Raw genomic sequence first — 19,428 nt, forward strand, 5'->3', positions numbered from 1 at the left:
GCGGGTGAAGAGCTAATGTCCAATAACACTCCACATGCATTCAGATCACACGAATTCTTAACTACATCAACTATAGTGCCTCTTGAAGCACTGCAAAACAATTTTAATCATATACCACAGACAGTTAAAATGTTGCTTGTGCACGAGCTGTTCTATTGATCACAATATAAAATGTCAGCAGATGTGACGGAACAATTGCACATGTACGCTTGCGGGATATTCTTCAAATCTGCAAGTTTGTAGGACATTGAAACAAGGTCAACTGTAGTAAAACTGAAATATTTCTGACAATTGTTGTATATAGATTTATCCAAGTTTGCGGGGAGTGTGATTTTATGAAGGCTACTCTGAAATATTTTGAATGAGTTTAGACTTTAAGTGATTTACATTAATCACGAATATGATGAGGAAATGGAACAATTCATGTACGACACAGCGGAGACTACATGACATTTAACCTCATAGATTTATATGTAAAGCAAAATTGTAACAAACTGCCCCCAGAAACTGTAACCAGGTTCACTGCATTGTGAGAAACTGCTCCAAAACTGTAACAAATTCGCCAAAAATTGTAACAAATTGCATCAAAACAGTAACAAATTACGTCAAAACGATAACAAATTGAATAAAAATGGTAACAACTTGATACAAGAGTAGATCGTTTTATATGACACCTTTTGGGAAACGAAGGAATCGTCAAATTAAACTACTGGCCATTAAAATTGCTACACTAAGAAGAAATGCAGATGATAAACGGGTATTCATTGGACAACTATATTAGAACTGACATGTGATTATATTTTCACGCAATTTAGGTGCTGAAAAATCAGTACCCAGAACAATCACCTCTGGCCGTAATAAGGCCTTGATACGCCTGGGCATTGAGTCAAACTGAGCTTGGATGGCGTGTACAGGTGCAGCTGCCCATTCAGTTTCAACACGATACCACAGTTCATGAAGAGTAGTGACTGGCGTATTGTGACCAGCCAGTTGCTCGGCCACCATTGACCAGACGTTTACAATTGGTGAGAGATCTACAGAATGTACTGGCCAGGGCAGCAGTCGAACATTTTCCGTATCCAGAAAGTCCCGTACAGGATCCGCAACATGCGGTCGTGCATTACCCTGCTGAAATGTAGGGTTTCGCAGGGATCGAATGAAGGGTAAAGCCACGGGTCGTAGCGCATCTGAACTGTAACGTCCACTGTTCAAAGTGCCGTCAATGCGAAAAAGAGGTGACAGAGACGTGTAACCAATGGCACCCCATACCATGACGCCGGGTGATACGCCAGTATGGCGATGACGAATACACGCTTCCAATGTGCGTTCACCGCGATGTCGCCAAACACAGATGCGAACATCATGATGATGTAAACAGAACCTGGATTCATCCGAAAAAATGACATTTTGCCATTCGTGCACCCAGGTTCGTCGTTGAGTACACCATCGCAGGCGTTCCTGTCTGTGGTGCAGCGTCAAGGGTAACTGCAGCCATGGTCTCCGAGCTGATAGTCCATGCTGCTGCAAACGTCGTCGAACTGTTCGTGCAGATGGTTGTTGTCTTGAAAACGTCCCCACCTGTTGACTCAGGGATAGAGACGTGGCTGCACGGCCCGTTACAGTCATGCGGATAAGATGCCTGTCATCTCTACTGCTAGTGATAGGAGGCCGTTGGGATCCAGCACGGCGTTCCGTATTACCCTCCTGAACCCACCGATTCCATGTTCTGCTAACAGTCATTTGATCTCGACCAACGCGAGCAGCAATGTCGCGATACGATAAACCGCAATCGCGATAGGCTACAATCCGACCTTTATCAAAGTCGGAAACGTGATGGTACGCATTTCACATCCTTACACGAGGCATCACAACAACGTTTCACCAGGCAACGCCGTTCCACTGCTGTTTGTGTATGAGAAATCGGTTAGAAACTTTCCTCATGTCAGCACGTTGTAGGTGTCGCCACCAGCGCTCTGAAAAGCTAATCATTTGCATATCAAAGCATATTCTTCTTGTCGGTTAAATTTCGCGTCTGTAGCACATCATCTTCGTGGTGTAGTAATAGCCAGTAGTATAGTATGGGAAGGGTATGTAGGGGGTGGTGGGTGGGGGGGAGATAAAAATTGCAAAGAGATACCAAGAGAAGAGTACTGTAAGCAGGTTAAAGTGGATGTTGCAGTAATCATTCAGAGATGAACAGGATTGCACATGTTAGAGTAGTATGGAGAGCCGCATCAAAGCAGTCTTTGGGCTGAAGCTAAAAAAAAAGAACATCCGAAAATATTCGGTTTATGATCCTCATCCATATATGTAATTTTCGCTTAAGCTTAAAGACACCCTCTTTATGATTCAGTTGTAATTTAAGAGTGATGTACTGTGTTATCAGGAAGAGATCGTGTCTCCTGAGGGGAGTTTGGAGGAAAAGGTGCTGGAAGAGGAAGAGGCGGAGTCAAAGAGTGTGCAGGAGGCGTGGGCGAGGCGGCAGCTGCTGCTGGAGGAATTCGACGCGTTGTATGACGAGGGTCAGCGGCTGCGCATCATGAACATGCTGCTGCATTCCAAGGTGCTGCGGTGCATGCAGCGCCGCCCGAAGGCCAAAACCCACGCATCCTCGGTCTCCGTAAGTCCAGCTCCTCGCCTTCTCTCACTACATTCTTCTGCACAGCAGGCAGACAGGCAGTGCCTCTAAAAACGTGACAACTCACTGGTAGCTACTAGACTCCCCTACACAACTAGTTCACATCTATTACCACTGGAACACTACTCTCTCGCTGTTAATCTCCACATACCACTGCATGGCAGGACCATGTACGCTACCACCGTATGCCTGACACCTCACTGCTAGGCACTACACTCCACTGCATGGCAGGATGACAACCACTAACTCTGTTACATCTGAACCTCACTGGTACCTGTTTCATTCTCTTCATATACCACATTCACGCCTTCGTAAGTCTGACTGCTCGCTCCCAGCTACTACACTGAACATCACAGCACGTTCACATTCCTGGCCTCTTGAGAACTAGACCTCTCCCTGTTAGCTATCAAAGTCCCCTGCATAGCACGTTAACATCCATTGCTGTTCAAAGTCCGACCACTCATTATTAGCCATTACACACCTGTGCACAGCAGGTTCACATCCAGAACCTTTTGAAGCCTAGACCATTACTGCTACATGCTTCACTACTGGCCATTAAAATTGCTACACCACGAAGATGGCGTGCTACAGACGCGAAATTTAACCGGCAGGGAGAAAATGCTGTGATATGTAAATGATTAGCTTTTCAGAGCATTCACACAACGTTGGCGCCGGTGGCGACACTTACAACGTGTTGACATGTTTCCAACCGATTTCTCATACACAAGCAGCAGTTGACCGGCGTTGCCTGGTGAAACGTTGTTGTGATGCCTCGTTTAATGAGCAGAAACGCGTACCATCACGTTTCCGACTTTGATAAAGGTCGGATTGCAGCCCTTCGCGATTGCGGTTTATCGTATCGTGACATTGCTGCTCGCGTTGGTCGAGATCCGATGACTGTTAGAAAAACATGGAATCGGAGGGTTCAGGAGGGTAGTACGGAACGACGGGCTGGATCCCAACGGCCTCGTATCACCAGCAGTCGAGATGACAGGCATCTTATCCACATGGCTGTAACGGATCGTGCAGCCACGTTTCGATCCCCGAGTCAACAGATGGGGACGTTTGCAAGACAACAACCATCTGCACGAACAGTTCGACGACGTTTGCAGCAGCATGGACTATCAGCTCGGAGACCATGGCTGCGGTTATCCTTGACGCTGCATCACAGACAGGAGCGCCTGCGGTAGTGTACTCAACGACGAACCTGGGTGCACTAATGGCAAAACGTAATTTTTTCGGATGAATCCAGGTTCTATTTACAGCGTCATGATGGTCGCATCCATATTTGGCGACATCGCGGTGAACACACATTGGAAGCGTGTATTCGTCATCGCCATACTGGCGTATCACCCGGCGTGATGGTATGGGGTGCCAGTGGTTTTACGTCTCGGTCTCCTCTTGCATTGACGGCCCTTTGAACAGTGGACATTACATTTCAGATGTGTTACGACCCATAGCTCTACCCTTCATTCGATCCCTGCGAAACCCTACATTTCAGCACCACAATCCACGACCGTATGTTGTAGGTCCTGTACGGGCCTTTCTGGATACAGAAAGTGTTCAACTGGTGCCCTGGCTAGCACATTCTCCAATTGAAAACGTCTGGTCAATGGTTTCCGATCAACTGGCTCGTCACAATACGCCAGTCACTACTCTTGATGAACTGTGGTATCGTGTTGAAGTTGCATGGGCAGCTGTACAGGCACACGCCATCCAAGCTCTGTTTGACTCAATGCCCAGGCGTATCAAGGCCGTTATTACGGCCAGAGGTGGTTGTTCTGGGTACTGATTTCTCAGGATCTATGAACCCAAATTGCGTGAAAATATAATCACATGTCAGATCTAGTATAATATATTTGTCCAATGAATACCCGTTTATCATCTGCATTTCTTCTTGGTGTAGCAATTTTAATGGCCAGTAGTGTACATTATACTACGTTGCAGATCCATGTCCAGTACCTATGGTAGTCTGATCCCTCACTGCTTGACACTCCACTCAATCAAACCACAGATCCACAACCAATACTTATGATAGACCGTCTCTTCCCTGCTAGACACTGCATTCGACTGCGCAACAGTTTCATCTACACCACCTTCATTAGTCTGATAATCATTGTTAGCAATTGTGCTTGTGACGCCGCCTGCCCCTTTATTATCCCATGAAATTGGAATGAAAAGTGTCGGATCAACAAATTTTTAAGTTTGCAGAACTCTTCATAGAATATAGGTTCCCATGTAAAATATTATTGGTCAGGTATATATATGTTAGTACGTACCTCTCAATAGTTAGTAACTGCACTATGTCAATACAAACATGATTTGTGTTTGAAATACGGTCCAACATACATAAACAGATCGAAAGCACAGACAATACAGTTCAGTAGCGTCACAAATACCTATAACTGTAAACGAAGTTACAATATTAGTATTGGACTTTGTACGAGGGTCACTCCAAAAGAAATGCACACTATTTTTGTAAAAATACAGTTTTCATTCTGCATGTGTAAAAGTTTTACAGTGTGTAGATACATCCTTCCTGCTTGTTTTCAAACTTAGTTCAACATGTTCCCGTGAGTGGCGCCGTCACAGCATGTCTTCAAGATGGCTGCTACACCTGACGTTCGTCAGAAGCAACGAGACAGTGGGAAACATCCACAAGAGGTTGAAAAAGGTGTATGGAGATGCTGCTGTCGATCGCAGTACATTTAGTCGGTGGGCTAGCAGGTAACGTGATGAAAGCGGGCATGGCAATACTGAGGATTGTCCTCGCAGCAGTAGGCCTCGTACTGCTCACACTCCAGGCAATGTGCAGAGAGTTAACGAATTGGTGACTGCTGACAGACGCATCACATTGAATGAATTATCACGCTACGTTGGATAGGGGAGGGAAGTGTTTGCAGAATACTGAAAGTGTTGGCGTTAGAAAGGTTTGTGCCAGGTGGGTTCCCAGGATGTTGACAGTGGCTCACAAAGAAACAAGAAAAACGGTATGCAGCGAACTTTTGGATCAGTACGAGAATGGTGGAGATGAATTTCTTGAAAGAATTGTGACAGATGATGAAACATGGCTCCATCATTTTTCACCAGAGACGAAGAGGCAATCAATGGAGTGGCATCATGCAAATTCACCCAAGAAAAAATAATTCAAAACCACACCTTCTTCTGGAAAAGATATGGCGACGGTGGTTTTCGATTCCGAAGGACTCTTGCTTGTGGACATCATGCCAAGTGGAACCACCATAAATTCTGATGCATATGTGACGACGCGGAAGAAACTTCAACCTCGACTGAGTCGTGTTCGACTACATCGGCAAAAGCAGGATGTTTTGCTGTTGCACGACAATGCACGGCCACATGCCAGTAAAAAAACCATGGAAGCGATCACAAAACTCAGATGGATAACACTGAAACACCCGCCTTATAGTCCTGACCTGGCTCCATGTGACTATCATCTCTTTGGGAAACTGAAAGACTCTCTTCGTGGAACAAGGTTTGAAGATGATGACTCCCTTGTTCACGCTGCCAAACAGTGACTCCAATAGGTTGGTCCAGAATTTTACCGTGCGGGTATACAGGCGCTGGTTCCAAGACGGCGTAAGGCAGTTGAGAGGGATGGAAATTATGTGGAGAAATAAAAATATTGTTCCTAAAGGATGTATCTACACACTATAAAACTTTCAAACATGAGGAATAAAAGATGGATTTAAAATAAAATTATGTGCATCTTTCGGAGCGACCCTCGTATTAAGAGTATGAAAATATTTCATTTCGTACTAGAACATTTTCATTCAGAGACAATAATTTAGTTTTTAAGTAGCGTTAAAAGCCTGAAAATATTTCGTTCCTTGCAAGGTCACTTTCATGCTCAGACAATGATTTATCTTTTAATTAGCATTCTTAAGCGACGATTGTTTATATCTAGTCAAACTGATCTTTCTTTATATCTTTAGTTGTTCGCTTATGCTATTTGAGCGGGTAGGTTATACTTCAACTGACAGGGAAAACGCGTTGTTGAACAAGCACAAAAGGAACCCTCATGTCATGAAGTACTGTAATTTTGATAGTAAACCGAAACCAATTCACGGGCACTTGAGCTCATTATGTTTAAAGTCAAGGCTGCAACATAGACTCTCTACTGATCTGTAAATTTCAAACAATCGCAAAGTACAGGTATGAAATGTCTAACAATTCAGCCACACATTCCTGTACTAAAACTGCTTCTCTACGCATTCTCCAAGATGAAGCACTGGCTAACGAGAAGTCAGTCACCTGAGGTTGGGCGCGCTTTCTACCACATGTGGTATAACACACTTCATGCGGGAAAAACTTCTCATCGTATTCCACTCAAAAACTTTCTCTGAAGAACTCAGCCGCATCCCACTGTGGATGTACGTCTAAGGGAACACTTCACGGCTGTGTTGATATCTGTATAGGGTGGTTAAACGAGCCAGTGCAAGGTCCAGTTTTGTAGGTTTCCTACATCATTTGTCAGCTCCTTATACAGGTGTTCTTATTTCACCAATGGACATTGAGTTGATTCTAGTAACGCTTAGCGGTATCTATGTACTGCCCTATCGTAAGTCCCCAACTATAAAAAATAGAAGACTATATTTTTTAAAAAATAGGTCATGAACAACAGTTCTCTGATATTGTCTGTGTGTATGAAAAAGCTTGTACCGCCGTAGTTTCTTTAGTAACAGTCATTAATCATGTTACAACTTTCGTAATAAGCACATATATCCCCACTGACAAAAGTTAAGAGGTACCTCCTATTATCTTGACGGACATCCTTTTATCTGGCGTAGTGCAACAACTTGGTATGGCATCGACTCAACAATTCTTTGGGAGTCCCGTCCAGAAATACTGAACCATGCTGTCTCCATGGCCGTTCATAATTGCGAAAGTGTTGCCTGTGCAGGATTTTGTGCACGAACTGACCTCTCGATTATGTCTCATAAATGTTCGATGGAATTCTTGTTGGACGATCTGGGTGGCCAAATCATTCTCTCGAATTGTTCCCAATGTTCTTCAAACCAATCACGAACAATTGTGAGCCTGTGATATGGCGCATGGTTATCCATAAAAATTCCATCGTTGTTTGGGAACATGGAGTTCATGAATGGCTGAAAACGGTCTCCAGCTAGCCGAACATAACCACTTTTAGTCAGTGATCGGTTCAGTTGGACCAGAAGACCCAATCCATTCCGTGTAAACAAAGGCCAAACCATTATGGAGCCACTATGAGCTTGCACCATAAATTTTTGAGAACTTGTATGCATGGCTTTGTGGGATCTGCGTCACATTCGAACCCTGCCATCTGCTCTTGCCAACTGAAATTGGGACTCATCTGACGAGGCCATGGTTTTATAGTTGTCTAGTGTCCAATCGACAAGGTCACGTGCCCAGGCGAGGTGCTGCTGGTGATGTTGTGCTGTTGGTCAAGACACTCAAGTTGCCGCCTGCTGCCATAGCCTGTTATCGCCAGATTTCGCCACACTGTATTAACCTATTCGTTCGTCGTACATCCCACATTCTTCTCTGCAGTTATTTCACGCAGTGTTGCTTGTCTGTTATCACTGACAACTCTACGCAGTCGACGCTGCTCTTGGTCGTTAAGTGAAGGCCATTAGCAACTTCGTTGTCCGTGGTGAGGGATAATGCCTGAAATTTGGTATTTTTGGCACATTCTTGATGCTGTGAATCCCAGAATATTCCGTAATGGAATGTTACATGCCTCTAGCTCCACCTATCATTCTGCATTCAAAGTCTGTTAATTCCTGTTGTGAGTCCATAATCACGTCGTAAGCCTTTTCACAAGACTCACCTGAGTACATATGACAGCTCTGCCAATGCACTGGCCTTGTATACCTGCGTATGTGACACAATCGCTATATGTATAAGTGCATATCGCTATCCCACGACATTTGTCACTTCAGTGCACTGTACAAATCCTAAGTTTCCCACCATAAAATCACATAAACTTAAATTTTTCAAACGGGTCACGTACAGAACTTTACTGATGCACTCTACTTACATGAAAATTTCCTGCCGCTACGGTACTGTTTGTTAAATATCTGTAATTTTATAATAAGTTTTCCAACAAGCATATACAACAAGTAGAGTCGCGTAGGGCGTAAAACGCCCATTGCTTCGGGAAATTATACCATGTAGGAGGGCACGTAATTTTGTTGCATGTTTAGTCCTGTTACTTCTTGTAGTGACTGAGATGTTGAAGCAAGAATGGTTTTTGAAAATAAAACGAAACACTTTTCCTGACATTAAAATTGAAGCATGTACACGCCAACGGCGGGTATGTAAATTATTAGAGTTATAGATGTGTGTGCCAGGTAGAACGGCCATCAGAGATCATTACTCATGTTTGTATTTAATGCAGTTTCTAGGACTCGTGGGTTATATTAAGGAACGAGAACTGCGTGAGATGTTGTGTGATCGCTGTGGAGGACACAGAGAAGCCGCATACTGGTGTGTGGCAGCGTTATCAGCATTATCAGAATTTGAAAGGGGCCTCATTTGGCCGACTGGTCGAATCGTGCAGTATCCAGATTTGTGGGGCATTCGTACGTGCGTAACCCGATGCTGAACTGCAGGGGAACGTGACAGCAGGCATAGTCCTCGTTAGGGTTCCGGTGGACGTCATCTGTACACTGTAGGGTAATATGTGGTCCTATGGGATAACATGTTACACTTTTGTCCTCTTAGGCTGACGAAATATGTTCTTCCAATTTGAGAACGTCGTCTTACGTAGCTGTTAAATGTGGGATATCCCGCTGTGCGCGTTCTCGTTTTATGAATGTGCAGGTGAACGATTGTTCTTTGGGGGTCGCGGCTTGATTGTGCCTTGGAGGCCAAGGAGCAAGGGAGGACGTGTTAGAATGTAACCGATTAAAAAGAGTTGAAAGTTGGTTACTCAAAAATGTCACTCATTGACTTGATAGCAGATGTCAAAGCAAGCCATGTGCAGGATTTTTCAACCTTTTGGCTCAAATTGGAACTAGTGGTAGTGGGCTCACAACCAATTATATTGAGACAGGGAGCCAATGGTCGGAAATGGACATTTATTGTGCACGGATATACACAGTGTATAACACGTAAGAACCTGGCTCATAGTGATTGTTCAAGCCGACGACTGCCAGTCTCAGTGGACGTACTGCAGCAGCACGTGCAGTTCTGGCGCACTCTCGCAAAGATGTCGGGTGTCTGCCGTACACTGGAACAGAATTAACCAAGATCACCTAATAGGACCTCATTTGCTGCCTCCCCATTTGACTGGTCCACGTTACCTGGTTTTCCTGCGAGATGCGTTGCCACAGTTCCTAGAGACTGTACCCCTTTTTGTCCGCGAAACGGAATGGCTTCTACACGATTCGATGTTAATGTTACGAGCACCAGAACTTCCATCGTTGGACTGGAAGGAGATGTTCCTACACAGGTTCCCAACAACTATCCTGACTTCACGTAGAGGTGTCTCCTCTCGGCACTCTGCAGGGCTCTCAACCGAAGCTCCATCGTTATATATAGCAATATTGAATGGTTATGCTCATACATACATATCAAGACACCCCATATCAAGACAGCTCTAGGAGAAAAAGAAAATTATAAGGAGTACACTGGACTGAGACAAGAAGGCGCCGTTTCACCTATTTTATTTAACCTCGTCTTAGAAAAATGGTTCAAATGGTTCTAAGCACTGTGGGACTTAACATATGAGGTCACCAGTGCCCAAGACTTAGAACTACTTAAACCTAACTAACCTAAGGACATCACACACATCGATGCCCCAGGCAGGATTCGAACCTGCGACCGTAGCAGCAGCGCGGTTCCGGACTGAAGCGCCTAGTACCGCTCGGCCACAGTGGCCGGCACCTCGTCTTAGAGAAGATCGACAGCAAATTTCGTAAAGCTAATCCACAAGGGATCCAAATGCAGGAGATGAACATTATTAGATTTGCCTAAGCAGTTGATGTAGCATTAATAACCAGTCTCAAAACAGAATTAATCAAGATGATGCAAAATTATTACAAAATTGTTGAGAAAGCAGGATTACACATTAATGAAGAAAAGACGGAATATCTGGTCCTAAGTAATAACAACCAAAGCTATGCACCTTTAGCTGCAGATGGATTCACTTTCAAAACAGTTGACCGCTTAAAGGACTTATGGAGTCTGTTTAGTAACAATAATCGAATGGGTATGGAAGTAGATGCCCGACTGCAACAATGAACAAAACACTCTTTAGTTTTATCAGAAACATACAGAAAGATCACTTAGTACTAACTTAAAAATCCGCTTCTGTCAGTCGGCCATTACACCAGTAACATTACACGGATGTGAAGCATTACCATTTAGAAAGAAAGATGAAGAGAAACTGTTGATATTTGAAAGAAAAATACTAAGAAAAATTTTTGGTGTAGTATATGAAGAAGAAAACATGGAATAGAGGATAAGGAAAAATGAAGAAGAAAGAGAGTTGTACAAACACTGTAACATCGTAGATGTATTAAAGAAGAGACGGTTGAACTGGACAGGTCATAAAGCAAGAATGAAAGCAAATTGGTGTACGAAACTTCCGTAGAAAATGATGAAGAACTGCTTGCTAGGGTCCAAGTTGCCTGTTTCTTGGTACGACAAACACCAGGGATCTTTGAAAGAGTGCGGTAGAACTTCATGCGCCGTTGACATGCATGCATTGAGACTGGCAGTTGTTACTCTGAACGGTTATTATGAGCTACGCTGTTGTTATGCTATGTTTGCTACGCATGTCCATAGCACAATGAATATGCATTTCCGACCATTGGTTTCCTGTCTCAATATAATCTGTTGTTGGCCCATTATCACATATTTCAGTTTGACGCAAAAAGTTTGAGAGACCCTGTGAATGTTGTAATTTGTCATTGAGCTACGAAGATAGATAGATCTGTTCTACTGTTATTGTAATCGAAACTGTAAAAGGATAATATTGGGTGTCGAATACGAAAGAGTTGACGCTAAATTGTTTACGTCATCTTGTACCTTGGTCAGATTAAAGCTCTCATTCAGCACCCACGCACAACAATAAGGTGAAGAAGTCCAAAAACTCGGCTCTGTGACACTACATGGTAGGATAACGAAAGCGATAAACTACAAAAACTGCGACCGTAATGTATCAACGAGGCAGAGCGGGCATACATACATCTGGGTGAAAGATTGTTCATGAGATGCAAAGTTTCTGTTGACCCACCACTATAAAATACCTCAACGTTTGTGGATGGATCGTCCTATTATGTACCAAGCACACTGTAACATCATTGCAACTGCACCTGCTAGCAGAGAACATGTAATGGACTGTCTGAGACGTTCTGTATCATCCCGCCCAACTGGTCACATGCTAGAAGAAGCCGGACTAGGAAAATACCGTTCTAAGTGTAGGCTGAAGTTGACACTACGACAAAAACGGCTACCTTTGGTGGGGGCTGTCACCGGGAAACATAGACTGCTGATGTATAGCATCACACTGTGTTCAGCGATGAACCGTGGGTCTGCACTACCCAGATTACCATCGTCGGCGACTTTGGCGGCAACATGGGGAAAGATCCCATTCTTCCAGTGTTTTGGAGACGCACAGTGGTGTTACTCCTGGGGTCATAGTCTGGGGAGCCATAGAGCATGACTTCAGGCCGTGACTGGCAGTGACTGAGGGAACTCTGACGGCACAGTTGTATATCACGAGCATCTTGTGTCCCTCTCATCTTACAATATCGTGATGCCATTTTCCAACAGGACTATACTCATTCAGACACAGCATGTGTCTCTATGAACTACTTACGTGATGTTTAGGTAAAATGGCCAGATCCGTCGTCCATGTACCACGTGTGGGACCAGCTAGGGCGTCAATTCCATCTCAGTGCCAGTTTCCGGAATATGAAGGATAGTTACAATAGTTGTGGGCCATCTTGCCTCGGGAGATGATACAACAGCTTTTTGACACTCTTCCCAACTGCATCAGTGCATTAATCCAGGCCAGAGGGAGTGCTACGTCGTAGTGAGAAGTTTTTGCATGGTGCTGTGTAGATAATATTACATAACCTTCCAACCCATGAAGTTTCATATCGGTTCCTCTTCCCCTTGTGGGTGTTTCATTCTTTTTGTCAGGCACTGTTCTTTTCAAACGATATTCCAGTTATCTTGAAGAGACGAGTGCAGTGTTATAACGCTGCTTAAAGCCAGCGTTGAAATTTGTCACAGAAGTAGTTGGGAAATGAACTAGAAGTGAAAGACATGTTCCAAGACTTTCTGTTCTTTACTTTGTTGCACAAAAGCTCTTCACCTAAAACATAAATACATACACAGATTTAAAAAAGTTTGCCTACGCCCAAGTTAGCGTGCAGTTCCGTTTACATCAACCGTAGCTACAACATACCTGTGTCACATAAAGAAGGGCCGTGAGGACGTAAGTATTATATTAGTAGTACAACCATGTATTCATGTATATTTATATTTACAAGTGGCAAGGGCCTTATCGACTATACGCCTGCTCTACAAGCCTCTTCCATTGAGTCCACTGATTGGTCATTCAGTGTTCATCCAAGTTGTGACCTTCCGGATGCCATATCTCCACCTACTTCTGGGTCTTCCTCTTCGTCTCGTTCCCTCTATTGTCCTTCCGAATGCTAATTTAGGTAGTCTGTTTGCTTTCATTCTTGCTTTATGGCCTGCCCAGTTCAACCTTCTCTTCTTTAGTACATCTACGATGTTACAGTGTTTGTACAACTCTCTTTCTTCTTCATTTTTCCTTATCCTCTATTCCATGTTTTCTTCTTCTTATACCACACCAAAAAATTTTCTTAGTATTTTTCTTTCAAATATCAACAGTTTCTCTTCATCTTTCTTTCTAAATGGTAGTGCTTCACATCCGTGTAATGTTACTGGTGTAATGGCCGACTGACAGAAGCGGATTTTTAAGTTAGTGCTAAATGATCTTTTCTGTAAGTTTCTGATAACACTAAAGAGTGTTTTGTTCACTGTTGCTAGTCGGGCATCTACTTCCATACCCATTCGATTATTGTTACTAAACAGACTCCATAAGTCCCTTAAGCGGTCAACTGTTTTGAAAGTGAATCCATCTGCAGCTAAAGGTGCATAGCTTTGGTTGTTATTACTTAGGACCAGATACTCCGTCTTTTCTTCATTAATGTGTAATCCTGCTTTCTCAACAATTTTGTAATAATTTTGCATCATCTTGATTAATTCTGTTTTGAGACTGGTTATTAATGCTACATCAACTGCTTAGGCAAATCTAATAATGTTCATCTCCTGCATTTGGATCCCTTGTGAATTAGCTTTACGAAATTTGCTGTCGATCTTCTCTAAGACGAGGTGCCGGCCACTGTGGCCGAGCGGTACTAGACGTTTCAGTCCGGAACCGCGCTGCTGCTACGGTCGCAGGTTCGAATCCTGCCTGGGGCATCGATGTGTGTGATGTCCTTAGGTTAGTTAGGTTTAAGTAGTTCTAAGTCTTGGGCACTGATGACCTCATATGTTAAGTCCCACAGTGCTTAGAACCATTTGAACCATTTTTCTAAGACGAGGTTAAATAAAATAGGTGAAACGGCGCCTTCTTGTCTCAGTCCAGTATACACCTTATAAATTTCTTTTTCTCCTACAGCTGTCTTGATATGGGGTGTCTTGATATGTATGTATGAGCATAACCATTCAATAATGTTATATATAACGATGGAGCTTCGGTTGAGAGCCCTGCAGAGTGCCGAGAGGAGACACCTCTACGTGAAGTCAGGATAGTTGTTGGGATCCTGTGTAGGATCTTCGACGCTAGTAAAGTGTTATTCGAGTTCAGTCATTTATTCACAATGTTTGCAGGTCATCGTTCTTCCTCAACAGCTACGGCTGTAGATAAGCTACAGCTGCGTGTTGGATTCTAGTTTGTCCAGCCAGCTCAGCAGCTGGACGCCTGGGAGAATATATCAGCGACACTGACGCCATGGCTGACTGCCAGAGAGCAGGCATAGCTGTTTCCCAGCACGTATTAATTTTGCGCTAGCTGCTGGAGTGTCCTCGGTCTTACTCAAAGTTCTATGATGGCCCTTGATGACCCATCCTTGATGTACTTGATGTCAGGAGTCGATGGTCGATTGATCCCTGCTGGGTTTCAACACCCAGAAGAGCCTGAATGTTGAACAGGAACATGGGCCTCAAGAGACCCTGTTTCTGGCTTCCACAGTGAAGTTCTATGCTGGCAGCACTCTGCATTGTGGCGTTGTGGGAAGACAGTTTCTCCATCAATAGATGTACTTGGTGTCAGTAGTCGATGGCCGATTGATCTCCTATGTACCCCTGGTTGGTTTCAACACCGAGAGGCGCCTGAATGTTGAACAGGAACATGGACCCCAAGAGACCCTGTTTCTGGCTTCCACACTGAAGTTCTGTGCTGGCAGCACTCTGCGATGTGGTGTTGTGGAAAGACAGTTTTTTCATCAGTAGGTGGTGGCCGGCAAGCAGCATGAAGTTCATTAGGTGAATGCCATCGTCTTGAGTACATCTTCGGCTAGTTAAGAGACAGTGCTGGAGCATCTAGGACAAAGATTTGCTACGGTATCATAAGCATGGAATCGCGTGCTTTTACTACGAATGGTTCAAATGGCTCTGAGCACTATGGGACAACTTCTGAGGTCAAAAAAATGGCTCTGAGCACTATGGGACTTAACTTCAAAGGTCATCAGTCCCCCAGAACTTAGAACTACTTAAACCTAACTAACCTAAGGACATCACACATATCCATGCCCGAGGCAGGATTCGAACCTGCGACCGTAGCGGTCGCGAGGTTCCAGGCTGTAGCGCCTAGAGCCGCTCGGCCACCCCGGCCGGCTTATGAATGCCAGCTGGAGAGCAGAGGTACTTAAAGGGAGGTAGCGTGAGGCTATGACGGCATGTGTCCTTCTTATTCTGATATATTAACTTAACAGGCAGTTAACGGCTGTGTCGGTTCCTCACTACGCCCTCTTATGAAAGAGATAGAGTTTTTAGCAATATTCTTATGAGCTAACAAACATGCGTGTCTCGCTTCCTTTGGTTTTCTGTTGCAGTGTCCTTTCCGCTGAATGCATATCCTCACTCGACAGACGTACTGGCTAACTTTATGCGTCTGCCTCTGTGTCTTGCATGACTCCAGTTTGCTTGTGCTTGTGGCAATGTGAATGATTTTAATAATTTTTTTCTAATTTATAGCTCTTACTATTCTGTGCTGTAACATCCCCATTGGCGATGTTTACACCACAACAGCCAACTCTAGACGCTTTAACTCCCAATTTGAACAAGTTTGTCGGATACGTGTGCGAAAAGTTAGGTTTCAACATCAAAATTAACAACCGTTCTATGACTAAGTTAGACTTTTAATCAGCGTTCAAAGCCCTGTAGAAAAATTGTATCGTTCAATTTAAGACGTAGTATTTGTTTAAATATTTCTCTTGATACAAGACTTAGTAAGATTAAACAAACACAAAATTATGTTCCCCTCTGATTTATATCATTTCCCAAACACCACGCTTCTATATCCTAAAAAATGAGCTCCTCGACCAGGCCCTGAAGGACGAAGGAATGCTCACTGACCACTGCGTCATCCTGTGCTAACGGCGTCATTCGAAGCTGTATGGAATGGTCTGTTGACAGCACACCGGTCTCCCGGCCGTTTTGCTGACTTTCTGCGCCTTGGAGCCACTATTTCTCAGTCAAGTAGCCCTTCAGTTGGCATCACGAGAGTGACTGCGCCTCATACCAGTCCTCCTACCAAGAAAATGTCCTTGGCGGTACCAGCAATCTAAGATCGGTACTTCAAATGGACCACTAAGCTTTAGAGGCAGGCCCTCATATCTTCAACTTTTCATAAAATAAAAGGAGTGCTACGGGACTCACCCTTTATATCTGTAGAGTTACTCAGATCCACAGCGATGTTCATCAAATTTAGTAAAAACCCAGTAGTTTTAGTCATTGGCAGTGCATGTACGAGGGTCATTCCAAAAGAAATGCACACTATTTTTTTAAAATCCATCTTTTATTCCACATGTTTGAAAGTTTTACAGTGTGTAGATACATCCTTTGGAAACAATATTTTCATTTCTCCACCCAATTTCCATCCCTCTCAACTGCCTTACGCCGTCTTGGAACCAGCGCCTGTATACCCACACGGTAAAATTCTGGACCAACCTGTTGGAGCCACTATTTGGCAGCATGCACAAGGGAGTCATCATCTTCTAACCTTGTTCCACGAAGAGAGTCTTTCAGTTTCCCAAAGAGATGATAGTCACATGGAGCCAGGTCAGGACTGTAAGGCGGGTGATTCAGTGTTGTCCATCCGAGTTTTGTGATCGCGTCCATGGTTTTTTGACTGCCATGTGGTCGTGCATTGTTGTGCAACAGCAAAACATCCTGCTTTTGCCGATGTGGTCGAACACGAGTCAGTCGAGCTTGAAGTTTTTTCAGTGTTGTCACATATGCATCAGAATTTATGGTGGTTCCTTTTGGCATGATGTCCACAAGCAAGAGTCCTTCGGAATCGAAAACCACCGTCGCCATAACTTTTCCAGCAGAAGGTGTGGTTTTGAATTATTTTTTCTTGGGTGAATTTGCATGATGCCACTCCATTGATTGCCTCTTCGTCTCTGGTGAAAAATGATGGAGCCATGTTTCATCACCTGTCACAATTCTTTCAAGAAATTCATCTCCACCATTCTCGTACTGATCCAAAAGTTCGCTGCATACCGGTTTTCTTGTTCCTTTGTGAGCCACTGTCAACATCCTGGGAACCCACCTGGCACAAACCTTTTTAACGCCAACACTTTCAGTATTCTGCAAACACTTCCTTCCCCTATCCAACGTAGCGTGATAATTCATTCACTGTGTTGCGTCTGTCAGCAGTCACCAATTCGTTAACTCGCTGCACATTGTCTGGAGTGTGTGCAGTACGAGGCCTGCCGCTGCGAGGACAATCCTCAATATTGCCGTGCCCACTTTCATCACGTAACCTGCTAGCCCACCGACTAACTGTACTGCGATCGACAGCAGCATCTCCATACACCTTTTTCAACCTCTTGTCGATGTTTTCCAATGTCTCGTTTTCCAGCACAGGTATTCTATGACAACACGTTGCTTCTGACGTACGCCGAGTGTAGCAGCTACCTTGAAGACATGCTGTGACGGCGCCACTCACGGGAACAGGTTGAAATAAGTTTGAAAACAAGCAGGATGGATGTATCTACACCCTGTAAAACTTTCACACATGCAGAATGAAAACTGTATTTTTACAGAAATAGTGTGCATTTCTTTTGGAGTGGCCCTCGTACTTACATGTTACAGCCACTTTTGATTTCCTACTTCAAAATTTTATGAATATTGAATGTTTCGATCTAAATTAAATAACAGAAAAACTACTGAAGGTATTTTTCTCAGATTTGATACATATGACGTTCTACATTGGCGACTTCCAGTTGTACCCAAATGCAAATCGTCTTCACAACAGTACTCAAGAATAGCCGGCCCGACCTGTATGTTTTATCAAAGTGTGCATAGGGTGTATTAAAGGTCAATCCACCCAAAACCTAAGCGGTTCTAGTTGGAAATTCCAGGCTCGATAGCCTGAAACATTGAGAAGCCGTAACATCTTTAATTCTAAAAGGGGCCAATATAACTTTATCTCTCCCAGAAAAAAAGTATTAGAATAATAATGGATAGGGGTGAGTACGCAGCAAGAAGGCATCAGCAACTCATCATTCCCTACAAAAATATAAAAGTCTCTTCCATTTTGACCTCAAAAACGCTGTTGTACAAATATTTGAACTTCTGTTTGTTGATTACAGCTGTGTTATCCTTAAAGGTCATCCTCAGGAGAGCTCACGGCAGATGGAAATGGTGATGAACGCCTATTTATGGGATATTTGTCATGTTAGACTTTTTGATATATTTCACCATCTCATGCAGAGTGCAAATATTTCCAAACTCTCCGTCTCCTCTGTCATCTTATCAACGAGTACAACCCTCACATCTTGCTTGTGTTTACGCTCAAATGCATCACGCAAGTTCTTATCGGAATAAGTTTTTTTCTGTCCCACTTCATCACTCAGTTCTTTACAGTAGCGGCAAGCCGGATTTGGAACTATCTCCGACACCGTCAGTGACCTGAATTACATCTACTGGTTCGAAAGACAGTTAATGACAGATCTACTAAGCCAACGACAACCTCTGCTTTTGCCCTGCACACACCCCGTACGCCATTATAGCTAAATAACCTTCTTTCCAACGAGACCTTCGTCATTTCCCACAGCTCCTGTCTGGTGCAGTGTATCTAAATTTCTCTTCCTCAGAACTCGCTACATCGCTTTTCTACACCAATGAATATATTTTGCATATGCTACTGTTTACTATTATTATTACTATTAGCAGCAGTAACGGTAGTAGTAGCACTAAAAGTGTTGGTATTAACGCTATTAGTTCTTAATCAGTACTGTTATTCGTTCATTTCAATCTTGTCTCAAAACAGTTTTAGATTTATTACTACCATTTTGTTACTATTTATCAAATTCCAATTATCATTATTACTTTGTCTATATTATTAAAAAATACTGTACACATAAAAGCCTTGTCAGATGTAAGAAAATGCCTAAAGATCCAAATCATATCAGTTTGAGTAAGTAAGTAAGATAAAAATTATGATAATCAGATAAATTTACACTCAGTCACACTACCGATAAATACTGTAAAGTCTCAATATTTCTTTGTTACTC

The 19,428-nt window shown here is 43.5% G+C and overlaps 1 protein-coding gene across 1 annotated transcript in view; it reads left to right on the top strand.

Annotated features, from left to right (window-relative positions):
• Positions 1-19,428, top strand: part of LOC124712358 (coiled-coil domain-containing protein 96-like) — a 189,823-nt gene that overhangs the window by 84,292 nt on the left and 86,103 nt on the right. Inside the window, exon 5 of the mRNA XM_047242653.1 lies at positions 2,387-2,620. Within this exon, the coding sequence (XP_047098609.1) occupies positions 2,387-2,620 (234 nt within the window). The remainder of the gene's footprint in view (positions 1-2,386; positions 2,621-19,428) is intronic.

This window comes from Schistocerca piceifrons, chromosome 8 (assembly GCF_021461385.2).
Source record: "Schistocerca piceifrons isolate TAMUIC-IGC-003096 chromosome 8, iqSchPice1.1, whole genome shotgun sequence".
Taxonomy (NCBI): domain Eukaryota; kingdom Metazoa; phylum Arthropoda; class Insecta; order Orthoptera; family Acrididae; genus Schistocerca; species Schistocerca piceifrons.